The sequence below is a fragment of the Sorex araneus genome, chromosome 7, assembly GCF_027595985.1.
Source record: "Sorex araneus isolate mSorAra2 chromosome 7, mSorAra2.pri, whole genome shotgun sequence".
In the NCBI taxonomy this organism is placed as follows: domain Eukaryota; kingdom Metazoa; phylum Chordata; class Mammalia; order Eulipotyphla; family Soricidae; genus Sorex; species Sorex araneus.
The window spans coordinates 14,084,207-14,111,188 of record NC_073308.1 but is presented as its reverse complement, the minus strand read 5'-3'; the positions used below and the strand labels follow the sequence as shown (position 1 = coordinate 14,111,188).

The 26,982-nt window shown below is 56.7% G+C and overlaps 1 protein-coding gene across 2 annotated transcripts in view; it reads left to right on the top strand.

The window, feature by feature from the left end:
- Window positions 1-26,982, top strand: part of KCNH1 (potassium voltage-gated channel subfamily H member 1) — a 64,813-nt gene that overhangs the window by 10,634 nt on the left and 27,197 nt on the right. Inside the window, exons 2-6 of one of the 2 annotated variants that reach the window (XM_055144964.1) lie at window positions 2,111-2,234; window positions 4,294-4,400; window positions 6,760-6,888; window positions 7,671-7,789; window positions 15,437-15,829. In XM_055144964.1, the coding sequence (XP_055000939.1) occupies window positions 2,111-2,234; window positions 4,294-4,400; window positions 6,760-6,888; window positions 7,671-7,789; window positions 15,437-15,829 (872 nt within the window). Of the gene's footprint in view, window positions 1-2,110; window positions 2,235-4,293; window positions 4,401-6,759; window positions 6,889-7,670; window positions 7,790-15,436; window positions 15,911-26,982 lie in introns of both variants that reach the window. The other variant, XM_055144963.1, reaches the window with a different exon arrangement.

Genomic DNA, 26,982 nt, shown 5'->3' with positions numbered 1-26,982 from the left:
TCCCAGGAAGACTGAGCTGTAACCTCTGGTCTTTGCATGCCTGAAACTGGCTTTATTCTGCCCTGCATCTGATGACAAGCATCTTTGCTGTTCCTGTGCTTTTGATTGTTTTAATTGCTGAGAAATGATTTCTGATCTTCCCAATGCCCATCCTTTTGCTCCTCCTATTAGATGCTTGTTGTTCCTGTTAATCAAATTCTGCATCGTATTATTTTAATGTTTCTTATGTCTCCCTGGAAACTTAATACGTCTTTAACATGTTGAGTGTTTGGGTTTTAATCCTTTTTAGTTACAGGAGCTCTTTCTTTATCTGTTCCCATGATTAAACAGACAGCAGGGTCTGAAGCTTTTCCGATGGATGTTACATTGGTGGGGTTCATGGCACTACTTAGTTTTTGAAGAATGTTCTGGGCTGGGCATGTGGCTCGGGGGAGGAGGCCCTGGGTTCAATGTACAGCAATGCATGGGCCCTCAAGCACCAACAGGAGTGCCCTGGTGCCCCAGAGCACTGACACTGAGCACTGCTGCCTGAGCACTGACAGGAGTGGCCTGGTGCCCCAGAGCACAGACACTGAGCACTGCTGCCTGAGCACCGACAGGAATGGCCTGGTGCTCCAGAGCACTGACACCGAGCACTGCTGCCCGAGCACCGACAGGAGTGGCCTGGTCCAGAGCACTGACGGTCGGCATTGCTGCCATGACCCCACTCCCACGACAGTGAAAGTAAAGCAATCATTTCCTAAGAGAGTTTTGTTTCTTTCATTATTTTTGCTTCACTGTATCCACTTAAAATTTTTTTTGGTGATTTTGCTTCTTTTTGGGGGTGGTGGGGGACTTGGGCCACACCACGGTGCTCAGGAGTTACTCCTGGCTCTGTGCTCAAAGGTCATTCCTGGAGGGAATCAGGGATTGCTTGTGGGGCTGGGATCTGCCATGTGCAAGTCGAGCACTTTAAACCTGTGCTGTCTTGTTTCTCTGGCCCTGATTTTACCTGTCAAAGATACGTCAACTTTCATTTTGAATTTTGGTGATCAGATAAGAAAGCAAATGAGCTCACCCGAGTCCATCGTCCGCCCCAGCAGTCATTCTCCCAATTTGCATGGGTTCAGCGATGTGCTGGCCAGGGAAACTTGGTCCTGCTCTCCGTCTTGAAGGGAGTCAGCAGTGATGTCAGAGTCAGCCAGACCAAGGGACGCGCCCCCCCACCCCCGACATGTGGGAATCCCACGCGTGTTTGTGCAGATTCTTGAGAAGGGCTTTGCCCTGCTCTGCATTTACTCAGGCTCCTCAGAGCTTGGCGTCGGTGGGGAGTGACCCTTCTCTCCAGGGATCTGGCCAGGTAACCCTGCCCCTTCCCTTTGGCCCAGCCAGAGAGCCTCCCCCAAAGGCAGACAAATGACTGTCTGAGTGGGGCAGCCGCTGGGCACAGGTGGAGGCTGAGCCTTGGCATTCCCTGTGTGCCTGCTGCGTGAGGCTCCTCCTCGCCCCCCTCTCTGTAAGGCTTCCCACGGAAACTGTAATGGAATGCAGCGACGGTTCGTCTGGGAAAACATTTCTGAACTCCTGCTCCCCAGATCAGTCCGACATGTCATTTTACTGCTTTGGGGGTGGAGGAGAGGGGACTTGGAGCACACCCAGCAGTGCTCAGGGGTACTCCTGGCTTTGTGCTCAGGGATCATTCCTGGCGGGGCTCAGGGATTGCATGTGGTGCTGGGATCAAACTGGTCAAGTGCCTTAAACCTGCCTTAAAAACACACCTGAGGCTGATCATGGCACGGCCCTGCAGGGGTGAGCAGCAGACTGGGGGCGCCTTTACAGTGAACTGCCTTGGCACTGCGCCTCCTCTCGCCAAGAGATCCAAGATCTTCTGGAGTTTCTTTGTTTGGCAAAACCCAAAAACTGGAACCAACCAGGCCTTCAGCAAAGTCAGGGATGAGGGCAGGCCTTCCCTCAGTGGGGGGCCCCACTGTCCGAGGGGTGTGTGGCTGGCTGGCCATGCAGCGGGGCCTGCAAAGCGGCCACTGTTGGGACCCGCTGCTCTCAGAGTGGATTTGGTGTGGGGCAGCTGGGCGGGAAGCGTCTGACCTGCTCCTCCCTCTGCTTCTGACAGACACGAACTTTGTGCTGGGGAATGCGCAGATAGTGGACTGGCCCATCGTGTACAGCAATGACGGCTTCTGCAAGCTTTCGGGCTACCACCGCGCCGAGGTGATGCAGAGGAGCAGCGCTTGCAGGTGTGTGGCCGGGGAGTGTCCACGCAGTATCCTGTCCCCATTGTGCGTGGTGCTGGGAGGGGCATGCAGTCAGGCAGGTGCAGGATCAGGGGACTCGGGGGCCCTTTCAGCTATAAAACAGAGACCCAGAGGTTGGCACAGAGTCCAGCAGTGAGGGCTCATGCTTGGCATATGCTCAACCCAAGCTCATCTCCCAGCAGCACTTGGTCCCCCAGGTATGGCTCTGGTGGCCCCCAGAGCTGCAGGGTTGGCAGGCTGTTCCTGAGCCACAGGGCCCTTGCATTCATCCAACTGCCTGGTTGGATGAGAAGCACCTGTGGGGTGCCTGGACCTCGTGGCCGCTGAGTGCCTTGCACCCCCAGATTAAGTGCTGGTGAGGCTGTAGATACAGCTGTGTGCATGGGAGCTGGGATCAAGGGCAGGTGGCACCAAGCTGGAGGGTGGTGTGCGTTTGGGGAGCTGGCACCCGCAGGGAACCATACTTTGTGGCTCTCTACTCCCTGTGGTGCATGGCTGTAGGGGGAAGCCAGGCAAGTCCTCCCGTTGGTCCTCAGCCGCCTGGGACCTGGCTACCCAGATGAGGCCGAAAGCCGGGCTGGAACCTGCCACACCAGACAGAGCTGGACCTGGGGCTGTTTCCTGGCGTGACTCAGCCGAGTGACTAAAAAGCATGACACTTTCTGGGATTCTGAGCCGTTTTCTTGAATTTTTTAGGTGGGAAATGGACTGTTCCCGCTGCTGCTCCCCCTTCTGGAAAGCCTCTGAGCCATGAGCTGTGTTTGCCGTGAGCAGCACCCACTCACGTCTCTGCTGCTGCTTTTTTTTTTTTTGCAGGGGTGGAGAGGGGGGCACATCCAAGAGGTGCTCAGGGATGACTTCTGGCTCTGTGCTTCGGGTTCACTCCTGGCAGGGTCCAGTGGAGCATGCAGTGCAGGGATGGAACCAGAGTGGGCTGTATGCAAGGCAGATGCCTTCACCCCGTACTGTTCATCCCCCAGGGCAAGATTCTGACTTCCCTTCTTGGGAAGGGGGTGACCACGTGCCTTTGTGCCCGTGGTTCTCCTGCAGTTAAGGCCCGTCATGGCTGTCTGAGACCTTTCGTGCAGGTGCAGGGGTCTGAGCCCTCCCCCTCCCAGCCCAGGCCTCCTCGCAGCTGCTGTGCTCTCTGCAGCTGACTCACCTCTCATCTGCATGGGGCACAGCAGCTTCCAGAAGCCCCCCTCCCCTCCACACTCCCCTCACTGCTCCCCTCCCCACTCTCTGTTCACATCTCTGTGACTGGTCTCTGCTTCCTGTTCCCCTGCCCATCTGTCCTTCCTGCCTGGCCTTGCCCCCAGGCCTGTAGGGTCCTTGGGCCCAGCTGCTACCCACTGGGCCCTCAGGGGTCCTATTTTTATTCTCGACAGCACGAGCTTTGAGGGTATGTGTGTGTTCATGTGTGTACGTGATATACGCATGTGAGCATACATATGGTGTCGTATGCTTATGTGTATGTGGTATATGTGCATGCCTGTGTGTGTGTTTCTGTACACTTCATGTATGTAAATGGTATGAGTGTAGCATATTTATTTGTGCTTACATATATGTGACAAATGTGTGAGTGTACGTATGCTACACACATGTAGATGGTATATGTGGTATATGTGTTTGTGTGTTTTCTGTGTATAGGATAGATGCAAGAATGCTTATACACTTATGTGAGAGTGTGTATGTGAGTATGTGTTTATGTGCGTGCATGTTATGGGCATGCTTATGTGCATGTACACATGTTTGTGCCCACAAGGGAGCCAAGCACACAATATGCACATGTGTTTATCTGTGTGAATGTATGCATTTTGTGTATCCATGTAATCATGTGCACACATGTCTATGTATGTGTGTTTGTGTGTGCATGTTCATGTGTGGGAGTGTGTGCATGGCAGTGCCAGCAGGCCAGCAGACAGATGTTCTTTAGTTGGGGATCAAAATTCACAGTAGTACAAGTATTCATGTTTTAGGGTACAGTGAAGCCACAGCTGTGCCCTGTCTCTGTGACTGATCAGCTCTGGTTGTTCCTCAGCTTCATGTACGGGGAACTGACAGACAAGGACACGGTAGAGAAGGTGCGGCGGACGTTTGAGAACTATGAGATGAATTCCTTCGAGATCCTCATGTACAAGAAGAACAGTGAGTAGTAGCGAACACTCCAGCTGCTGTTCCCGAGGCCCTGGCTTTCCTCTAAGGTTCCCATGTGTTGACTCCCCACTCACGTCCCCCTGCACACTCCTCACCTCACCCCTGCACATCCCTAACCCCACCCCTCACCCAACCACCAATCCTCACCCCAACCCTCACCCTAACCCTTACCCCTTACCCCTCTTCTCACCCTGCCCCTGCACACCCCCTCACTCCATCCCTGCACATCCCTCACCCAGCCCTCTCCATCCCCTCATCCCAGCCCTCCACACCTTCTCACCCAACTCTGTACCTCCCATCACCCCTGCCCTCCATGCCCCCTCTTCTGGCCCTGTCTCCAGAACATTGGCACACTGGATTCTGGACAGCATCTGCCTGCACCAACCCAGGCTTTTCCCCAGGCTGAGGACTGGCCATCTGCACTTGCCTGTCCAGCAGGTACTGGACAGAGACTGGGGCCGACCCTGGGGTCAAGGAGCAGAGCTGGGCCAGAGGGGATGAGCTCTGCTGGAGGACAAGAATCCCTTAGGAAGAGAGGGTAAAGGAGGTGAGCCCCCAAGGAGAAGGCAGAGAGCTTTCCCAAAGGCCCCCCTAAGAGCCCCGCTGCCCAGGGTTTGGGGAAAGGTCGCCTCAGGGCAGGAGACGAGGGCCCAGGGAGTGGCAGACACACAAGATCAGACCCTGGGAGCCTGGGCCCAGTCTGGGGGTGGATGGAGATTGGACCAGCTGGGACCGAGAGATGGTGTGCCCCTGACTTGGGTTTGAAACCCACCGTTGCATATGGTCCCCCACTTCCACCAGTAGTTATCCCTGACCACTGCTGGGTGTAGCCCCCAAACAAAAACAAAACCAGTAGATTGGATGCAGCAGACCTGGCCCTCGGAGTGGGACAGGAGTGGTCCACGTCGGGGCTCCCGTGTCAGACCCGCCTGTGAGTGGACTTAGAGTCTTCCAAGCTGAGGGGCATCTTCTGGTCTAACTTGGGGACAAAATCCTTTCTTTGGGGTGAAAGGGCAGCCTCGCCTTCTGTCCCTGCAGACCCCCGAGTGGCTAGTGTGTGGTGTGTCCTTGTCACTCTCTGCTGCTCCTTGCATACAGGCTGTCAGGCAGAGCCCACAGCTCCGCACCTGCTGCTCACTGGGGCCCTGGAAGTGGCTCTTTCCAAACAGCTTTGCTCCAGGATGTTTGCACTGCAGCTGGAATCCCCAGGGAAGACACCGGACAGCAGCTAAGGCTGATTCTGGAGGGATCCTGGAGGGCTGGGACCCAGGGGGAGCCAGACTCCCTTTCTTCTGTCCCCCCACAAGTCTCCATGTGACCCTTCGAATGACAGGCCTGGAGTCAGATGTGGCCTCTCTCTCTGCGGAGAGGGGTCTGCGCCCGCTCACGTCAGTGAGGGCCCCGGGGAGAGCTGCAGGTGCTATTGGGGGTCTCTTCCCAGAGCTGAGATCCGGGGCTTCCAGACGCTGTGCTTCCGGGTAAAGGAGCGTGGCCGGAGTGGCGCCCTCCACACTCTGGGACGGGGCTCCCCACATGCCTGCAGGGGGCTCTGCGGCAGGCAGGCGGCCTGGGAGTCCAGTCAGTGCTGCCCAGCCTGGGAGCGTGTCCCTGCTGCGTGCACTTTGGCCTCAGGCGCAGCCGCTGCCCTGTGTCTGGGCTGAATAAACGAGGCGGTCCTGCAGGCATTCAGCCTGCCCTCCCTCTGGCCCAGGGCCCTGCATGACGTGCCCCTCCCCTCTGTGTGTTCTGTTTGTTCTCCCAGGCCTGGGAGGGTGCCCGGGCCCTCCTGTGGGCTGTGCAGGGGCCCGTGAATGAGGTGCTGTTTGGGTCCTGCAGTCCTGGGGCTACTCAGCCTCCCATATTGTGCTGGCACCTCTCTAACCACAGCCCAGACTGCACCTGGCAGTGCTCTGGGCTCATTCTGTGCCGAGCACAGGAGCAGTGTGGCCTTGGCCTCTTGCACCGTCCATCCAGCCCTGGTTACACATCAGTCTAGCAATGGGGGTGGGCAGTGGGCAGGCTCCAGAGAGCCGCAGGGCTCCCCCGTGATGTGCCTTGGTGAGCGCTCTTCTGGGAGGTCACTGCCTTCTCGTCCTTTTTCCTGGCCTTTACTTGTGTTTTTCCTTGGGGGAGGGGGGCACTTTCTGCTCTGAATGGGGTATGACCCCCATCTCCAGGGCTGCAGGGGTTTGGCCATGGGTGCTGGTGGGCCTGGCCGGCTTTCCTGTTTCCACAGGCCTAATTCCAGCCAGAAAGAGTTTGGGGTGCAGTCGCTCGCAGGTGTGCAGGGCCTCTGTGCCAGTCTCCCCGCCCTGAGCGGGCAGGGCCGACCCTCTTCCTTTCTCCTTAGGGACCCCTGTGTGGTTCTTTGTGAAAATTGCCCCGATTCGCAACGAGCAGGACAAAGTGGTCTTGTTTCTCTGCACGTTCAGTGACATCACGGCGTTCAAGCAGCCCATCGAGGATGACTCGTGCAAAGGTATCTGGGGGTGCTGGGGCTGTCCCTGCCTCCGTGTGCTGGAATTATGACTCCCGTGGGGACCTCAGAGGGCAGCACGGGGCTCTCCCTGGACACACCCAGAGTCGGACTGTCCCTCGGGCACGAGTCGAGCCTCATGGGCACGGGCAGCTTCTAGCCCCATGCTGTGACAGGAAGGGGACCCTCTGGCTGGCCTGGAAGAGCCCAGTGCTGACCACGGCCACTGCGCTTTGCTTGTGGGTCACTGAGGCGCAGGCATGCAGTGCGGGTGGCTGGCGTGCCTCGGGGGCAGAGGGGCCAGGCCCTCATGCTTCCAGCTTTCACCAGAGCAGACCTGCCCCCACAGGCACCCCAAATCCAGTCTGCCCCTGAGTCCTAAATCTGGGGCTGCTGCTGGGGCTGGTGGGGAGGCACCCTGAGCACCCCCAGTCAGAGACTGCAAGGCAGGGACTGCCTGGCTGGAGCTGGCAGGAGAGAGCTCTGTGCCTTAGGTTCCCTGTTTGAGTAGTGGGACTAGCCTGCTCAGCTCTGTCCAGAACCCCGCAAGGGTGTGTGTGTGTGTGTGTGTGTGTGTGCATGTTTTCATACTTGCATGTGTATTTGTGTGTGCTCTGTGTCTGTGTGTGCATGTGTGTGGATGCGGGGGCAGCTGTCCCCTGTGTCTGAACAGTGGGTTCCAGTGGGTGCCCTGGACTTGCTTCCAGGACCCATTGGCGCTGTCTGGGGTCAGGGTGGGTGTGTGCTTCCCTCTGCCTCTGACCTGCCGTGCCCTGTCCCCTCAGGCTGGGGGAAGTTCGCACGGCTGACCAGAGCACTGACCAGCAGCCGGGGCGTCCTGCAGCAGCTGGCGCCGAGCGTGCAGCGGGGAGAGAACGTGCACAAACACTCCCGCCTGGCCGAGGTGAGTCCCAGCTCGGGGGTGATGCAGTCCTGCCTTCTCTGTCTGCCACGGGAGGCTGCCCTGGGGCTGGTGCCCTCTGCGGAACAGGTCCATGCTGACCTCAGACCGTTTCTTTCGGGGGGTGGGGGGTAAGGAGGGAGGGGCAGGCATACTCCGGATGTGCGAGGAATCAAGTAAAGCTGACTAGGCATGCCAGAAGTGTGGACCCCCACCTCAGGCGACCCCTCTGATGCGCCATCTCTCCTCCATGTGCTCGGCAGCCAGTGCTCAGTGGCTGTCAGGACTTCTGCTTGCAGTCCTTTCTCTCCCTGTTGGTGTTCAGAAGGGTTCAGAAACCGATTCTGGGGGCTGGAGCAATAGCTCAGCAGGGAGGGCATTTGCCTTGCACACGGCCAACCTGGTTTGATCCCCAGCATCCCATACGGTCCCCCAGCACTGCCAGGAGTAATTCCTGAATGCGGAGCCAGGAGTAACCCCTGAGCATGGCTGTGTGTGACCCAAAAAGCAAAAAGCAAAAAACAAAAACAAGCAAACAAATGAACAAACAAAATGATTCTGTGGCTCCCAGAGCAGAGTGAAGTGGCATAGACTGGGTTCAGGTGCTCAGATCAGCCAGGCAGCCACTGCTGCAGTCTGTATTCCCACAGACATGCTAGTTCCCTCTTTGGAGCCTAAAAGTTTGGTTTGGTTTTCATTTGTAAAATAAGTTCTTTACCAGATCTTAAAGCATAGAGGAATAAAGTGAAAAAAGTGAAGTGTTCACTGTTTCTCGGGTTTACACTCTGCAGTCTTAGGTCTGACTCCTGGTTCAGTGCTCAGGGAGCACCCCACAGTGCTCAGGGTTGACTCTGGATCATTCTTGTGGGGCTCAGAGGGACTCTATGTGGTGCCAGGGAGTGAGCCAGGGTCAGCCACTTGCTCAATACACTTTCCTAAAACAACGATGTAGTCATCCTGTATGATATATCCCAATTTCCTTTTTTTAAAAATTTAAATCTGTTTGGGAATTTTCCTTGAAGTGCTTTGAGAGAAGAACTCACTTTCCCTTCAAAGCTGCTGTGTCCATCCGGGTGGCAGAGCCCGCCGCCGCAGGTCCTGGTGGTGTCTGGCTCGCAGGGATCCGGCGGGTCAGACCAGCTCACTGAGCCTCCTTGTGGGCAGCTTTTTGGTTTTTTCCTTTTGGGTTTTATTTTCTTTGGGGGGAGAGGGAGGCGCACCTGCAGTGCTCAGGGGTTCCTCCGGGGTCTGCACTGGTGGGCTCAGGCTGGTATTTTTGGTTTTAATTTAGAATTCTTCCAGAACATCAGAGAGGTTTCATCAGTCATAGAATAAGCATTTGTGTTTTTATGCTATTTCCTTCCTCAGTAGGTTCCCAGTTTCTCACTTTCACAAGCAGAAGTTTTGTAAGTCAAGATCAGAGCTCTGGGCGCATATGCTGCCTGAGCCATGTGCTGCTTGTGCCCACGTGGCCGAGCACATGTGTCGCCCGCATCTCCCCCCTTGAGATGTGTACTTTCATGCTTTCGTGTCCAGTGCTAGGATGTGTGTAGAGCTCTCTTGATCCTCGGAGGAACCCGCGTTCTCTCTTGAGCGTGTTACTCCTGCTGTTTTTTTCTTTTCCACTTATCCCTTCCTCTTTCCCTAAAACCCTCTAAAATAAAATCTGTTACTTCAAAAAAAAAAAAAAAAAGAGTACAAGCCTGGAACTTGTTTCTCTGCTGCTGGCGTTGGTGCAGTTTTGTCCTGAGGTTCTGTCCACAGGCACGTGTTGTTGTGTGCTTGTGGCTGTGCACAAGTGTTTGCACACTGCCAGTTTCCCACTAGCACTGTACCCTGACGTTGGCTTTCTTTCAGAAGTGAGGAGAGCGTCTCGCAGTTGTAGAGCCAGTCAGGTGGCTGTCCTGACCGGCCCCAGCAAGGCCGACATCTTGTGTAAGTGCAGCCGGTCAGGACACAGAGCAGTGGGCACAGCTGTGCCGCTCCCCACCCCAGGACTCTGTCTGCGGGGTGCTGCATGCGGTGGCTTTGCACAGAGGTCTGAGGAGTTTGTGCTGCCGTCCAGGGCTGCCTGCCGTCCCCTCAAGTGCCCACCACCATGTGTCCACCTCCCGTGTGTCCCGCCCCCACATGGCCCTCCTCCACATGTCTCTCCTCCACGTGTTCACCCTTCACACGGCCCTCCCCTGCATATCCACCCTCCGGCCCATTTTTGCTGTCTCAGTCTCAGCCCCTCCTGCCTCCGGTGGCTCTTTTCTGTTGGCCCCAAGTGCTCCCGTGGCTGGGAGCGGGAAGGACTGTGTGGGGGGGATGGGGTGGGCGCCCACTGGGAAGAAACGGTCTGGCTCCCCCGCACCTCTGCTCTGTCCATGCCACAGCCAAGCTGCTTGGCTGGCTCTGCTCAGGCGCAGACCCTCTTGTGCCTTCTTGTTGGTTCTGTGGCACATGTTGAGCTTATGGCTGGCTCGCACGCCTGCTGCTTCTCTGGGCAGCCCCAGGTGCCCTGTCACACTCTAGCTGCTCTCAGGTCACTGAGCCCTGATCTGCTCTGCTCACCACCCCCCATCAGCCGACAGCTGGACTTTGCCTCATGAGGCCTTGGTCCAGGGGCCACCTCCCTTCTAGTACCTTCTTAGCCACAGGCAAGGGGCACTGCGCCTTTTGCTCCGGGGGATGTTGTTGATGTGTGCAGTCTCTGGCTGGGCCTTCCAGGAGGGCTGGGGGCTGCGGGATTCACTTCCTTCGCATCACTCGCACCGCACAAGGCCCAGATGGTGCTGTCGAGTGTCCACGCAGCCAGTGAGGGGGAAGGTCTCGGTGGCCACTTCTTTGTGGCCCCTAGGAGTGCTGAGTCGTGCTCCCCCCATCTCTTCTCTTCATAACAGGCCTGCACCATGGGCTGAAGTGTTCCCAGGAAGAGGGAGGGGCCCAGGGGAAGGAGGCCCCCCCACCATCATGGCCCAGGGTGCCCCATGACTGGGCCATGGTGTCAAGGCTGAGGGTCAGCAGCGTTGGCTGTTGTTATCTTCTGCAGGAGATCAAATACATCATGGAAAACGGCCTATAAATAGGCGGGACAGAGCCAGCAGGCTGGGGTGGGGGGTGTGCAGTCTTGTTTGCTCAGAGGCTGACCCCACACCCGAGCCCTGTGATTGCACCCTGGTGACTGGCCATGCCTCCTGCTCAGTTTCTGCCCAGGACTTGTCCTCTCCTCCCGGCCACCAATGCCTTGTTTCCAGGGGGGTGTCTGGGTGCTGTGCTTGGAGGAGGGGAGCTCAGGGGGTGCTCAAGGGGCCTGAGGACCAGGGACCAGTCTGGGGGGGCTCAGGAGTCTGGTGGTGGGAAAGGGGGAAGTCCCTGGACCCAGCTCAGAGAGCAGCTCTTGTGCCGCTGTGGCTGGAGGGGACAGGCCCCTGCGTCTGGGCCCCGCTGGCCAGCAGCACCTGGAGATGCAGAGTGTGTCTTCAGTTCTGGGGTGCCATCCCCCGCAGAGCAGTTGTGTCAGTGACCCCAGTGAGGTTTGCGAAAGAGCCCCCGAGATTTCCCGTCCCCCTCGCATGGGATGTTGCCCGTTTGCCCTTCACACCCTCACAGAACACACACCAGACATGGAAGCCCCTCTGCCGTCCCCACAGCCTTGCTCCCGCCCAGGTGGGTCCTACCCCACCCACAGGGTCCTGCCTGCTCTCCCATACCCCCGCCTTCACCCCCCTCTGCCTGGGCGTGGAGAGCTATGGGGACTGTGTCCTGGGGCCCAGAGCCCCTAGAAGTGATGGGTGTGCGCTCCCTGCTCCTCCTCCTCCAGCACATGGTGCCTTGTGCTTTCTGCCCACCTGGCACTTCTGTTCCCGGTGCTTTGTTTCTTGTTTGCTTCTGGTGTCTCTCCTGGTGGGGCTCTGGGGATTGAATTGGGGTTGGTCGTCTGCAAGGCAGGTACCTTCCCTGAGCTGGTCCTCTGGCCCATTTCCTGACCATGCTTGATCTAGGCCTTTGGAAGGAGCCCTGGTCGCACTGCTTGCTAGCCTCCCTCTTCCCATCCAGAGCCTTCATAACCTGTCTGTTTCTTTAATAGCCCAGAGCCACGCCTGCTGGCCGGCTGGGCCTTTCTGGGAGCTTGACAGTGCGTATGTGCGCGTAACTCCATCCGCTCCTGCCCTCCCGCCGGACAGCCTCCCTTTGCCCTGTGTCCTGCTCCACTCCCCTCTGAACTGATCTTTAGGGGCTCAGCTTAGTGCCAGGAGGTCCCAAATCAACCCTGCCACTGCCCCATGCCTCAGAGCCTGTCGAGCCCGCCCTTACCTCCCCAGCCCTGCTGTGCCGCTCACGTGCTCGTGCACCCACACGTGCATGCAGTGCTTGCCTGGAGCTGGTGGCCTGGCCTCCTGCCAGGGCTCAGCGTCGGCTCTTGCTCCTGCTCCAGCCCCGCCCACTGGGCTGGTGGTTCGACATAGGGACCCAGGGTGTGGCACCGTGCAGGCCTCTGATGCTGGGGGTCCCCACCCGCCTGGCAGTGCCCAGAGGGCCTGAACCTGAGCTGGGGAGCTTTGAGGTCAGTCCCTACCACCCTGCTGTTTTAGATCTCCTCTCCAGGTGGGTTGTGAGATGCTGTTGTGGCCCGTGGGTAAAATACCCTCTTCCTTCCATCGAGGGCCCCATGTCCCCTTTGCAGGGCTGGCACGGTCTGAGCAGCCATGCTGTGGGTCAGGGCCGGGAACTGCTCCCTCTGCCTCTGTCCCTTTTTTTTTTTTTGGGACTCCAGGGTGCCTCACGTGCCTGCTGCTTCAGCCCCAGTGCTGAGACCCTGGGCCCCGAGGGGGCTGGGACCCCCATTCTCTGAGCCGTCTTCCCTGCTCATACATCTTGATCTCCGTTACCAGCATCTCATGGTATCCACTGTCTGTGCCCCACAGTTTTCCACGCCGAATCCTGAGTACTGCTGGGGGCTGCTGCAGGTGGGGCCACGTGGTTTTGGTGTCCACTATGGAGAAAAGTGTCGTGGCAGGCCACGTGTCTCGGTGCAGTCACTCAGCTGTGGAAGGATTCCAGGTACTCCCCAGGGATGTTCTGTGGAGACCACTGTGTGTTCGCATACAGAAATAGTTTTTTATCTTTCTTCCTGATCTGGACGCCTTTCCTTCTATTTTCCCTCAGTATTGCAGCATTTGAATCACACAGAATAAGTGTAGTGTAAGTTATTATATTGCCTTTTTCTTGATCAGAAGGGCAAAATTTTCACCATTAAATTTGGTGCTATTTTTCAAATTGAAGTTCTCCACTCCTATATTTTTTTCTGAGTTTTTATCATGAATGGGTGTTAGATTTTGTTGAAGGTTATCTCTGCGTCACTTGATAGGGTCACCTGGTTTGCCACATCCGTGAATGGCACTGATTAATTCTGGAATATGGAACCAATCCTATACCTAGGCATACACCGCTGTCCGTAATTCTCTTCACATATTGTGCAATCCTGTTGCCCATTGTTGATGAAGGAACCTTGCATCTGTGGAAGAGAGACTGGGGTGTGGCTTCCTCCTCTCTCCTTTCATTGCTCTGTCTCTGCTGATTCTTCCCCCCTCCCTCCCTCTCCCCACCTCTCTCTCTTGTTTCAACGTTTCCAGCTTCTGCTCTTTATCATTTCCTCCTTTCCTCACCTTGTTCTATCTTATCCTCTACCCTTGAGTGGGACTCACACTGCAAATTCGAGACTTCCCCCTTCCCTCCCTTTCCCTTCCCTTCCTTTCCCTTCCCTCCCCTTTCCTCCCCTCTGCTCCCCTCCCTTCCCCTCCCTTGCCCTCCCCTTCTCTTCTCTTCCCCTTTGAACTTTTTTATTGTTTGGATTTTGGGTCACACCCAGTGGTGCTCAGGATTGGCTCCTGGGTCTGTACTCAGTCATCACTCCTGTTGGGGCTTGGGGGACCCTAAGGGGTGCTGGGGACTGAACCTGGCTGAATAAATTCAAGGCAAGTGCCCTCCCCACTGTCCTCTCTCTCCAGCCCTCTTTAAGAAAATATTTCTTGAGAATTTGCCTTTTGGTACTGCCTTTCGGCTTGCCCCTATTGGATCTGTGTGTTTCTGCTTGCCCTGAGTTTACTGTGCCTTAGCCACCCCTCACCCCCACTCAGGCCTCCTCCTCAGCCCACAGAGGGCTTGACAGCGTGGCTTGGACTTGGGGCTGGTCACTCCCCTGTTGTCTCTGTCCCCGGGAGCAGCGTGCTCTCAAGCTCGGTTTGGTGTGCGTGAGGAGGCTTGGGGGCACCCGCGCCCCGTCTGCGAGGTCGGCCCAGCTCCTTAGAGTGGCGAGTTTCTTGATGGTTGCACGGTGGCCAGTGCCCCAGATTTTCCTTGCTTGTTTTGTGTTCTTGCAGAGTCGGGGTGCGGGTCAGTGCCTTATCAGACCCGCTGTGTCTGCCCTCGGGGTGCCACCACTTCTCACCCTAACGCACCATCTGCGCTCCTGCTCAGAGCTGATCATTGCTCTTGTTTGATCCTGCCTGCTTGGTCCTGCCCTCTGCGTCCTCCTGTGCCAGCCCTGGGGGCTCACCCCACCTTGCAGTGCTCTGAGTCGGGCTCGGGCTGTGGTACCCATAGTGCTGGGCCAGGCCGACAGGCAGTGGAGGGCGTTGCACCTGCCCGTCATGGTGATCATTAAGCCACAGGGTCCGTGAGTGCGTGAGTGTGGGGAGAGTTCTGGACACCTCTGCCCCAGCAGGTAAGAAGCACCCTGCCGTTGTTTATGATATCTTTCCAATTTGATTTTGCTCTTTTATTTGGGCACCAGAATCTACAAATCCTCTAACAGGGCTCCTAGCACTCAGTACCCCCATGCCAAACACCCCACCCTGGAACCCCCAATCCTCTCCTCGACATCACCTCCGTGGCAGATAGTCTTGTTTCTCTGGGTGATGTGCTCCACGACTCAGTGCCCACCATCACCGAGCTGGGCAGACCCATCTCCCGTGCCAGATGAGGCAGCCTCCTTCCTGGAGTCTCATCCCAGTCACACGGGCCCTGGGCTTTGCCATTGTTCACCCTCCATGCCCCTGTCCTGTCGCTGTGCCCCTCAAATACGTGAGCTCCTCCAGCATCTCCTTCTCCGTCACTGACTTCACTTAGCATCTCCCTTCCTCCAGCCAAGCTGTCATGTGCAAGTGGACAGAACCCGCTTCTTGGCATGTGCCCCCCAAACAGAAGCCTTCATGGGAAAGACAGACATACTGGGGGCTGGAGGGCAGGGTGGTTAACGCAGCCGGCAATGCTGATCAGGGTTTGATTCTTGCCATCTCATAGGCTCCCCTGAGCACTGCCAAGAGTGATTCCTGAGTGCAGAGTCAGGAGTAACCCCTGAGCATCGCCAGGTGTGGCTTAAACACAGAAAAACAAAGTAGATCACCATGTTCGCTGCAGTGCTCAGTCCCACACCAGGAAGAAGGAGCTGCTGGGACTCAGTGGGTGATGGAGAAAGGGGCTGTGGCATGTGTGCACAGCGGGCGGGGCTGCCGTGTGGGGAAGAGGCGCCACTAGCCTCGGTGCCCTGGGCTCACCCAGTGCAGCCACAGCAGAGCCCTCTGAGCCAGGGACTCCTGAGAGCAGTCGTGGTGTCCGAGGCTCCCGGGGTTCCTGACCGCGTCTCTCTTGCCTGCTCGTGGGCAGGTGCTCCAGCTGGGCTCCGACATCCTCCCCCAGTACAAGCAGGAGGCGCCCAAGACTCCACCCCACATCATCCTGCACTACTGCGTGTTCAAGACCACGTGGGACTGGGTCATCCTCATCCTCACCTTCTACACGGCCATCCTGGTCCCTTACAACGTCTCCTTCAAGACCAGGCAGAACAACGTGGCCTGGCTGGTGGTGGACAGCATCGTGGATGTCATCTTCCTGGTGGACATTGTGCTCAACTTCCACACCACCTTTGTGGGGCCGGCGGGGGAGGTCATCTCTGACCCCAAGCTCATCCGCATGAACTACCTGAAGACGTGGTTTGTCATCGACCTCCTATCCTGTCTGCCCTACGATGTCATCAATGCCTTCGAGAATGTGGACGAGGTTAGTGGCTCTGTGGGTGGCCTCGGGAAGAGTGGCTTTGCTGAGCAGACCCCGACACCCCTGGAGGGGAGAGAAAGCCAGGTACATGCCACCAGCCTCGAACGAATGCCATGGGAGAGGGGCGGGGCATGAGGGACGCATGGCCTGCTGGCCATGTCCTGTGGGCGGGGTGCACGGGCCACGGCGGGTGGGGTGCGTGGCTGCTAGTGTCTGCCTGCTGGTGGCTCCTGTGTGGTTTCTCCCTCCCGAGGCTGACCTGGCTGCTTCCAGAGCTCACTTGGGCATCGGATGCCGTCCACTCCTGTCCCCACATGCCCTGCACTCCTCCCCTGTCCCATGCCCCACTCCTGTTTGGTTTGTAAATGCTAAGAGCTTGTGTTGTTTGTTGGAGGGCTCCCAAGTATTGCTCTGGAGGTCTAGGGTCCCAGCCTGGGCCGTGGCTTTTGCATAGGGGCCCAAGGATGCTTGCTTGGGCTCCGAGGTGCCAGGGACCCCCCCCCCCCCCCGGCTGTCCCAGTAGTCCCCAGGACCTTCAGGAGTGGAAACCGCTCAAATGCTGAACTGTCTCCCGGCCCCACAAGTCAGTTCTTGTGGAGAACAGTGGTGTTCAGGGTGGGGTGGCTGCCCCACAGAAGCAGACTGGGTCGCTCTTGGTCCTACCACCCAGGATATGTGCCCTGGGAGTGGGGTGTGGCCGGGGTGCGCCGGCTCAGGGCCTGCTCAGACAGTTTGGACTGGGGCATGTGGTGACAGTCCTGCTGAGCTGTGGCCAGCTCCCGGGTTGGCACGGCTGCTGAGTCATGGCAGGAGAGTCCGACTTGGCCTCCTCCCATATTCTACAGCCAGAGCAAACACTTAATTCTGCTCTGCAGGGCTCTGCATGTGGCAGCGCAGGGGCAGCTGGTGCCCCGGGCCTGGGTCAGTCCCAGCAGGTCACCCAGATCCCCTGGCGTCAAGACAAGACATGCATAAAGTGGGCAGAACGGCTGGCGTGGCTGACTTGTGGACACCTTGTCGGTGGACCAGGGGAGATGCTCTGTGGCCTGGGTCTCCCTGAGCGCGGCCAGGTCCTCTGTGGGGTGCTTGTGGTTTAGATGCATCTGTCGGAGCTCCCAGACCCACGTGGTTTCCGAGCTTGGTGCTGCTCCCAGCAGAGGCCTGGCCCATTGTGCCGGCAGATGGTCAGGTCGCGGTAGCTGACTCTATGTGTTGTGTGTGTGTGTGTGTGTGTGTGTGTGTGTGTGTTTATGTGTGTGCACGCGAGCGCGATGTGCATGTGTGCACCTGACAGGTGAGCAGGTCAGGGCTGTCAGGGGCTCTTCAAGCAGAGGGACCCTGCCTGACACCCCAGGATGCAGGCGGAAATCTCCAGAGCCTGGGCGGAGGGTCACAGCAGCCCTGGGGGTCCTCGGGAGGCCAGTGACTGGGCTGTCCTGGGCTGGTCCCTGAGGCCCACAGCTCATGTCTGGAGAGGCCAAGAGCTGGGATGTCACTGCATTCTGACCCTGAGTCATGTGGAGCAGGAGCGGGCGGGTGGCATTTCTGACTGTGGGCTGTTGCTGATGTTGGGTGGCTTCCAGGAGGAGGTGACTCTCCACAGAGAAGCGGGAATGTAGAGCTGGAACATGTGCTGGAGATGCTCAGGGGTTACTCCTGACTCATGCACTCAGGAATTGCTCCTGGCAGTGCTCAGGGGACCGTATGGGATGCTAGGAATCGAACCCAGGTCTGCCGCGTGCAAGGCAAACTCCCTGCCTGCTGTGCTATCGCTCCAGCCCCAGGGTGGTGACTTTGTAAAAGCATTCTCTCCTCCTTCCCTTGCTCCTAGCCCTGAGGGTGGGGCTGGGGGTGGGGGAGTCTGCGCAGGACAGAGCCTGGGAACTGGAAGGGCTCCTGTCTGCTGTCGGCTCGGGAGTCAAGGGACCCGGGTGTGCTTTCTGGAGGGAGTGCCTGGGGAAAGGACCCTGAGGAGCGTGTGGAGACGTGTGCCCTGGGCTGAGCCACCTTGATGGAAGCAGAGTCAGAGTGGGGGCCCTTCTTCTCTGTCTCCTTGAGTCCTCCGCCATGAGGCTGTCTCCCTGCCCAGCTGGACTTGTCAAACAGTGCTCCTGCAGGAGGTGACTTGGAGTTTTGTTTGTTCTGTTACACCTGGCTCTGTGCTCAGGGTCACTCTTAGAGGTGTTGGGAGACTGTACAGTCCTGGTGGCACTGGGGTAGACTGCAGGTGAGCACTGACCACTGCACTCTCTTGGGCCCCTGTCCTGGACTCAGCCTCACTGGCTTCTTGGCGGTTTCCTGGCCAGGGCCTGCTGTCCTGTTGGGCACGGGCTGGCGGCTGGTTTCAGCATGGTTGGTCCATCTCTGCCCAGCAGCAGTGCAGGGCGTGACTTCTCTGCACACTTGGTCCGTGACCCACCCCCCAGCGTGGCCTCTGGCCCCCTCACCATATTTCTGAGTCTCTTGCCGGGCCCTTGGTGGCCTGTCTAGAAACAGCTTCTGTCTCGTGCCTGCCTTTGGCACTTTGTTCTCTCCACTTTTATTTTTCCACAACATTCCATTGTTTATTGTTCCGCTTAATCTTCTCTCTAGCTTTTTTCTGTGTTATTCTTTTAGTTCTTATCCTAAGGAGATTACAGTCAGAGCTCCCGTATTAAAGACTACATTTTTGCCACTTTTCAAAGTAGGTTTACAACAGTTTAGTTCTTTCTAAACGCCTTGCCTTTTGTACCACCATGTCTGATACAACCCTACAAGCCTCTGTTACGATTGCTTTAACTTGCCAGTATTTTTATATTCATTTGCTTTTACTCTTTTCTCTTGATTTTCTTTAGTTTTCTTTCAAACTGAAAATGGCCTGGAGTTTTAATCATTGTATGAAAGCATTCATGTTCTGCCTGTGTTTTTCTGGCAGATCAGCCTTGACCACAGTCTTTCAGCTGGCCAGCTGTGATTTTTTTTTTTTAATTTTTATTAGTGAATCACCGTGGGGTACAGTTATAAACTTATGAACTTTCATGTTTGCATTTCATTTACATCCCTCCACCAGTGCCCATTTCCTCCAGTATCCCTCCCACCACCCCCACCCCAGCCCCCACCACCCCCACCCCAGCCCCCACCACCCCACCACCCCGCCTCTGTGGTGATCTTTCTTGCTGCTGGGAATCAGATGGCGTTTGCCGTGGGATCTAGTGCCACTGTCTCTGTGGCCCCCAACGCGCCCTCTTTGTTTTCTCGGTGTTTTGACTGAGTAAGCAGCACTGTTTATGTTTCTTTCTTCCCATTTGCTGAACTTCGGGATTTCGTGGCTGATGACTCTGAGTCTTGGGCGAATCCCAGCCCTGGTTTCTCCTGATGACACTTCTGCTCCGTGCGTGCCTGCTCCTTCCTAAGGCCACGTGGGCAGCAGCTGTGCGGGGGTTCTCGGGTGCCCTGTCTGGAGCAGCCCGGCCTCTTCTCTCACAGACAGGAGGTCGTGTCGCTTTCTGTCAGGGTGCTTGTGAGCCCTCAGGGCCATCAGTGGTGTCCACGTTCCCTCCACTGCGTGCACAGACTGTGCATACATCTTTCTGAGCAGCTGTTCTGCCACTGCCAGGCAGGTGCTTGGCCTACTGGTCTGGTCCTGCCTTGGGTCTTGTTTGCAGTTGTTTCGCAGGTGCTGAATTTCTGGCTCTGGCTCTGTGAAAGGGCTCAGGGCCACATTCCTGAAGGCCAGAGCTGGGGGACAGGGGTGGGGGATGTGGGGTGCTCCTGGCCTCCTGCTGTGCTGAGTTGGGGGAGGTCCTGGCTTCCTGCTGTGGCAGGTGGGGGCGGCCCCAGCCTCCTGCTGTATTGGGTGGGGTGGGTCGCCAGTCTCCTGCTGTGCCAGGGGTTCCCAGTTGGTCCCTGTGCTGTGACAGCTCAAGCTCAAGCCCATAGCCCGGAGTCAGCTGCCGTGGGGGACCCAGCCCTGAGGCTGTTCGATGTCCCCCATCTGTGTCTAGCTCTCTGGAGCATAAGGAGGAGACCCCTGCCCGCTTGCAGGGACGCTGAGGCCCAGAGTCCAGCGTGGCAGCCAGAGCATGACGGACTGGACTTTGCCTTCCTCTCCTGAAAAGTCTCTCTGAGCACTTTCTCGGGCTCTTCTGGGGAGCCCTGGTGCCTCCCTCCACGGGTCTTCAGAGCAGGGCTGCGGAAGTGAGAGTAGGGGTGAAGGGGCTCACCTTGCAGCCGAACTACCCAGGTCCACCCCTCCCCCCATCTAAAGAGCACCGCCAGCCAGGTTGGCTGAGGATCCCCCAACACCCCCTGGGAAGCAAGGGTGCCCGAGGGTGGGGGGGCGGTTTGGAACCTTCATTCCCCAAGGCGCACGGTGTCTCCTGACAGGGTTGCTGGGTGGATGGCCACAGGGGACCCCTTTTTGGGCCTCTCCCGCCAGTGGCCCCGCAGTCCCCGTCACGCCTGACCCCAGAGGGCCTGCTCAGTGGAGAGCCCGGAAACCGATCTCTGTGCCGCAGACTTGGGGTGGCCATAAAGGGGCACTGAGTGGTGTTGTCGTCGTGCATGGTTCTCTTTCCTCAAGATGGAGAGAAGTTTGTTTGTTTGCTTGTTTGTTTGTTTTTTGGCTTTTTGAGTCACACTCGGAGTTGCACAGGGGTTACTCCTGGCTCGTGCACTCAGGAATTACTCCTGGCGGTGCTCGAGGGACCATATGGGACGCTGGGAATCGAACCCAGGTCAGCCGAGTGCAAGGCAGACGCCCTACCCGCTGTGCTATCGCTCCAGCCCCAGTTTTGTTCTTGCACTCTGAAGCAGCCCCTCTGAGTAGCCGCTGTCTGACCTGTCCGACCCTGGGACTCTATTCGCTACCCTTGGTGATGCGACGCTTCCTGACCAGTTGCTTCATGTCCCCAGCGTGCTCCACACCCCCTCGTCCTTGTTTCTTGGTTCTCCTTTTCCCTTGGTTTTTGACTGCTCTGGGGATTGGTGATTTTGCCTTCTCCCACTCCTGCTAGTTTTCCTTTGTGATTGTCTGTGGTTGCTGCTGTCAGAGACCTGGGGAGCGAGGGAAGAAGCAGCTCTCACAGACAAGCTGTGCCTCCCTGCACCACGCACTGCTGACCCCGTCCCCCCGCCCCAGGGTCTCTGAGTGCGACATGGACACACATTGTCGTGCTGCTCTCAAGTCCCCCCATCTCTGCTCAGGAACTGTGCTCCGCCACCAAGATCTTGAGCTGGAGTCAGTCAGAGCAGCTCCTTCAGGCCAGACCCTGGTTCGTTCCACCCAGGATTCATGGCCAACCGCTATCTGCGTGTCCTGGAAATGTGATATGTCCGTCTGGCTCAGCTGTGCGCCCACGCCTCTTCCCAGACGTCTTGGTCACTGTCAGGTGTGGCGCTTGCTGCCTCAGTGAGCCTCGCACGTCTGCGACCTCTGCATCCCTGACCCCTCCTGCCCGCTCCTGGCTGCCAGCCACTCCTCCTCCGCCTGCCTGAAGAACATCCTTTAGTATTTAAGTTCTGCTGCTGATGAACTCCCTCCAGTTTTGTTTGTCTGTAAATATCTTTATTTCACTTTAATTCATGAAAGCTGCAGGCACAGGATATTGAATTCTAGGTTGGAAATTATTCTACTGTTATTTGGATGTACTTTTTCCATAATCATCTGATTTCTATTATTTCTTTGAGAATTCAGCTTGTGTGCTAATTTCCATTGTAAGAATTGCTTTTTCCTGTATCTGTTTTTTGCAAAGATATTTTCTTTGCTTCTTTTGTTTCTCTTCCTCCACCTTTTTCTGGCAAGTTGTTGCTGATTTTCCTGACTCTGGCCACTCTGTGGTCGGGACCTTGTGGGTCAGAGATGAATGAAGGAAGGAGTTATCTTTAGCCGATTTTAGTAAATGCTGAATTTTCCACAGCCCACATCTGAGACCTCCCACTGTACAGAGCTGGACATAGTCTACTTCACGAGCTGGGCTGGTCATTCACAGCGAGAGAGGCTAGGCTGGAGTGTCTGATCCGTGCTTGTCTGGTTTGGGCTTAGGACCATGCCACCAGTGCCCGGGACTCACTCTTGGCTTTGTGCTCAGGTTTCACTCCTGACTCTGTGCTCAGGGCTCAATTCTGGTGGGGCTCAGAGGATTGTTCAGGGTACTGGACCAGGGTCAGCCACATGCAAGGCAACCATCGTCTCTACTGGACTCTTTCCAGCCCTTTGCTGCCTCTAACTATGCTCTGCATGTTCTGGGGTCAGTGTCCACAGCCTGGGCAGGCACCGTGTTGTGGGGCTCAGGAAGTGCAAGGCTCTGGGGCTCTGGGCCCACCCATTGGCCTGGCCTCTGCATTGGCATTAGTTTCCATCTGGCTTGATGCCCTAGGCTCTTCTCATACCTGAGCTTTCCCAGCAAGAGCTTGGGAAGGGCTCGTCAACGGAGCCTCTGCTCTCCCCGTGCCCACAGATCTGCACAGCCCTCCTCCCCTCACCCCTGCTCTCTCCGTGCCCACAGATCTGCACAGCCCTCCTCCCCTCACCCCTGCTCTCCCCGTGCCCACAGATCTGCACAGCCCTCCTCCCCTCACCTCTGCTCTCCTCATGCCCACTGATCTGCACAGCCCTCCTCCCCTTACCTCTGCTCTCCCCATACCCACAGATCTGCACAGCTCTCCCCTCCACCCCCACTTCCTATGCTCACAGCATCTGCACATCCTCCCTTCCCCTCATAGAACTTCTCACAGCACTGAGTCTGACTGGAGGGTAGGGTCTGAGCCTTGTTTCTTTGGAGTCTGGGCCACCACACACCCCTGCAGACCTCAGATGGTGCAGTGAGGCTGGAGACCAGGTGAAGGGTGAGGCACCGCAGTCTTCTTGTGTTATAGCTCAGATGTGCAGCTGGCAGTGGGTCACCACATGGCCACAGTCCAGCTATGCCTGTGCGGGACTTGGGACATTTCCGAGGTCATTCTGGCACTTCTGGCTTTGGGTTCATGACAAAGCTTTGTGTTCGGGCCCTGTGCAGGCTTGGGGAATGGCTGCCAGGGGGAAGAGAGGAAGGAGCATGGGGGTGTCAAGGAGATGCCCATTTCCAGCTGAGTCCCACAGAGCCCTCAGGTGTCATGGACGAGGAGAGCGAGAATGAAGAGAAGCGTCTGAACTGGAATGGCCTCTGAGCAGTGGCCTTCAGGGCACTTTCCTGAGAGCAGGACAACAGGGAAGGCCCTTGTTTGGCCCCATCTGTAGCACCAAGAGTGTCCCCAGTGCAAGCCCTTCCCCCCTCAGTCCCCCACACAGGGGACGTGTGGCTCCTCCTTGTTCTCCCACAAAGGAACCTCTGTGCAGGGTGCCCCCTAGGGTGAGAGGGACCTCACCCTGTGCTCGCCCTCAGATAGGGGTTTAGCTGGGTTGGGGTAGAGCCGGGCTGCAGAGAGGCTCTGGCAGCGTCTGCTGTGGAACTGCCAAGTCCTGTGTCCTGTGACCCGGCAGGGCACGGGACACTGGGTCTGTGTGGCAGACTGCTAGGTGCAAGAAAGCCCATGTGTTTGCTGGGATCGGGGCATGTCTCTGAGCTCTCAGCACAGAGAAGCTTGCGATGCTTCATAGTCTTCACCACGTCAGGGGAGCCAAACTGGGAGTGTGGAGGTGGGAGGGACCCACGGGCATAGGCGGGGCCTCAGAGATCAGCTGGGGCCCAGGCCCTGGGGCAGACATTGCCACTGGGAGATGCTGTGGGGGAGCTTGGCAGGGGCTCTGGTCACAGGCTGGGTGCCCTGGCGGCTGCCCAAAGTTACAGGTGATCTCCAGGTGATAGAGTCCACAGGTGTCCGGGTCTGTGGCCCTCCAGCGAGAGAGCCCCAGAGCTAGCCATGCAGCACTGACTGGGGTGATGGAGCTGGCTGCTGACTGGGTGGGGAGGCCGTGCTGCCGTCACCTGGCCAGCAGGTGCCTCACCGAGCCTCCTCTGTGCTCCCAGCTTCCCTCTGACACCTGTTTTCCTGTGTTCCTTGCTCCTGTAACTGACATTGCTTCCTGCTAAGTCTCCTGCACTTCACAGACAAATTTGCAGCTGAGCTTCTAGGTTTTCTGTTCTAACAGAACCTGATTCCCAGTTTTTGTTCCGGGAATCAGTCATCAGTGGCGTGTGTTACATGTTGGGCATGCTCTGCGGTATTTCCAGCCCGGCAGTGCTGCCTGCCTGAGGCCCTGGGGCTGCCCGCAGGGCTGGAGGCCAGTGTGTACACCTCTTCCCTGTGTGTCCTTGGACCGCAGGGGACGGGCACACCAGGGCCGACAGCGGAGTCTAGCTGTCTCCTGCTGCAGGACTGACGCCCAGGCATCCTGTCTCCTCAGCTGGTTTCTAACTACTGCTGATTGTTCCAGAATGTTACTCTGTTTGCTCTGGCCTCTGTCATTCCCTCTCAGAACACACCGCCGCAGCCCACTCAGCCCCTGCCCGTGCGCCCGCACTGCCCTGCGACTGCCCAGGTTGCCCCACTGTCTAACACTGTCTGCCTGTTGAGATCTGACTAGGGGCAGAGGCCACTGGAGCAAAGGGGACAACCCCAGTGTTGAGAAAGAGGCTCCGAAGTTTCTGAAGTTTCTGGGAGGCCAGAGGGTGGGGCCTGGTTGCTGCCTGGCTTTGGCAGACAACAGCGGCGACTGGCACATGGTCGAGGTATGGGACTGTGGGCTGGCCCCTGTGTGCTTCGGCGCGGGGCCTGCAGACCTGGAAGGCTTCCTGTGGGAGGGTCCTCGTGGCCAGCCTCGCAGGCCTCCTTGGCCTGCACGCAGCTCGGTGTGGGGGTGGGCTCATGCCGTTTCTGCACTGACTCCCTCATGCTGGTGTCAGGTGTCCCCTGCAGCAGCGAGTGGACCTCTGAAGTGGCAGCTTATCCCAGCATATGGGCCCTGCACAAGCGGGGGAGGCGGCTGAGATGGGGCTGGCCCCCTGCCTGTCTCCATCTGGCCTCGGGTTACAGTCAGCCATCAGGCCTGCACAGGGACACGTGGGTGGCCGCCACTGACTTTAGCACATGTGGCCCATTCATGAAAAGGATTTGTTCCAGAGCCAGCAAGGGCACAGACACTCCTGTGGAGTGTGGGTGTGTATGGGGGCGAGATCTGCCCACCCAGGGGAGTCAGGAGAGCCCCCAGTTTCAAGGCGCCTTGTTAGGACCCTAAAATTTGTCCCCATAGGAAATTCACAGACCCCAGAACTGGAGGATCAGGCTGAGACCCACAAGTGCTCTGGTTCCTTGGTTGTTTTTGCAGGTTGCTTTGCAGTGCCAGGGCTGGAACCCAGGACCTCAGGCATGTAAGGTGGGTGCTTCTTGCTGAGCTCCTCCCAGCCTGGACCCTTGGTCCTTGCTACATGAAACACAGGGATGTGGAAAGCAGTGCCTGCCATGTCTGGAGTATTCGTGTGTGTGCACACGCGTGTGCATGTGTACACATGCACTCTGCACATACACACAAGCCTGATAGACAGTGCCCTTTCTCTGATATTTACCTTGTTGGGTCTCAAGATTCATGGGGGCGCATTTCCCAGTCGAGGGGCTGAGAGCAAGTATGGCAAGACTGCCTCCTCTCCAGCAGAGACATTTGCTCCATCTTGGAATGTCTCCCCAGGCCAGGGGCAGTGCCATCTCCCCGACCTCAGAGAACTTTCTGGAAGTTGTTCTCTGATCATGGGTCCCTCTGGTCCTCCTATACCCTCTGAGCACCCACCTTCCTCCCCAATTCCTATAGCAGCTGATTTAGCAGCAGGAAAACAGTCTGGGAGATGCGACAGATGGAGCTTGACCAGGGGCAAGCATGGGGCTGCCCAGAGCACAGGCCAGGGGAAGCCCTGAGCACTGCCAGTGGGGCTAAGCTCCCTCATCTCCCCAGACACATGACAGTCACACACTGCTGGGAGAGACATGCATGTGTGGCGAGCATAACAATAGTAGCACAAGAGCACAGTAGACCTAGTGGAAGGCGACCCCAGACTCTGCAAGGCAATGTTTGAGTGACAGACAACATGCCAGTATTTCTTAGACACAGACACAAAGGACCTTAACAAAATGTTAACAAACCCAGTCTGACAACACATAAAAAGGATTTCTCACCAAGACCAAAAGGGCTTATCCCAGGAATGAATACATGGTTATGTTAACAGGCAAGAATAAATTAATCAAATTGATAAAGGCCGCAGACCACCTGGTCATCATGATAATGCATCAACCAAATTAATACTCTCCATTAATCAAATCCAACACCTTCCATCGGCGAAATCATCACCCCTCCATCAGATCTACTATCCTCCACACAGATCCTGTGTCTTCCGTCAACCACATGGAATAGCCCTTTGTCAGTCTGCCCCAATGCCTTCCACCAGTCAGATCTGTACCTCTCCATCAATCAGATCAGACACCCTTCCATGAAGACTCTCAGCAAAATAGGAGCAGGGGGAACTTGGTAAAGAGCATCTGTGGAACAGCTGCTGAGGTGGTGAAGATGGAAACCTCCATCCCTAAGATCTGGAAGAAAGGAAAAGGAAAGAGAAGGAATAGAGGGAAGAAGGATGGGAAGGCAGGTAGGAAGGAGAGAAGAGAGAAGGGAGGAAGGGAGGGAAGACAAGAGTTACAGGCATCCAGGTGGGAGAGAAATAAGCAAATGAAGTGATTCTATGTATAAAACATTCCTAGGACATTTCCAGGCCGTGTACCTACTGATCACATTCAAAGTGACCCTAGGCCCCCAAACATTGCGAGGAGTGCTCCTGCTAAAACAAATGACCAAAATGATGACAAGGATCAATAAACAAAAATCAATCCTGTTCCTTTACACTAGCTGTATAAACTTTAAAATCTGAAGTTAGAGAGATGATGTCATTTGCAGAGCATTAGATTAAGAATTGCGTGGCTCAGACTGATTCCAAACCCCTTGGTCATCCTTTCACATGCTGATCCGAGAGTGTGGCCAGAGCACTGCAGGGCTGGAAGGTGATCTTTCTTTCACTGCCAGCAGCCCTCATGCACAGGCCTTCGACTGTGAGTCGGGTGGGAAGGATTTTCCACAGACAGCTAAGACAGTTAGGTTCTTTCATTCCTCCTCTAACCAGACCTCAGAGTTAATTGCAATGAAATAATGGAGGAAAGGAGAAACTCTCTCTCTCTCTCTCTCTCTCTCTCTCTCTCTC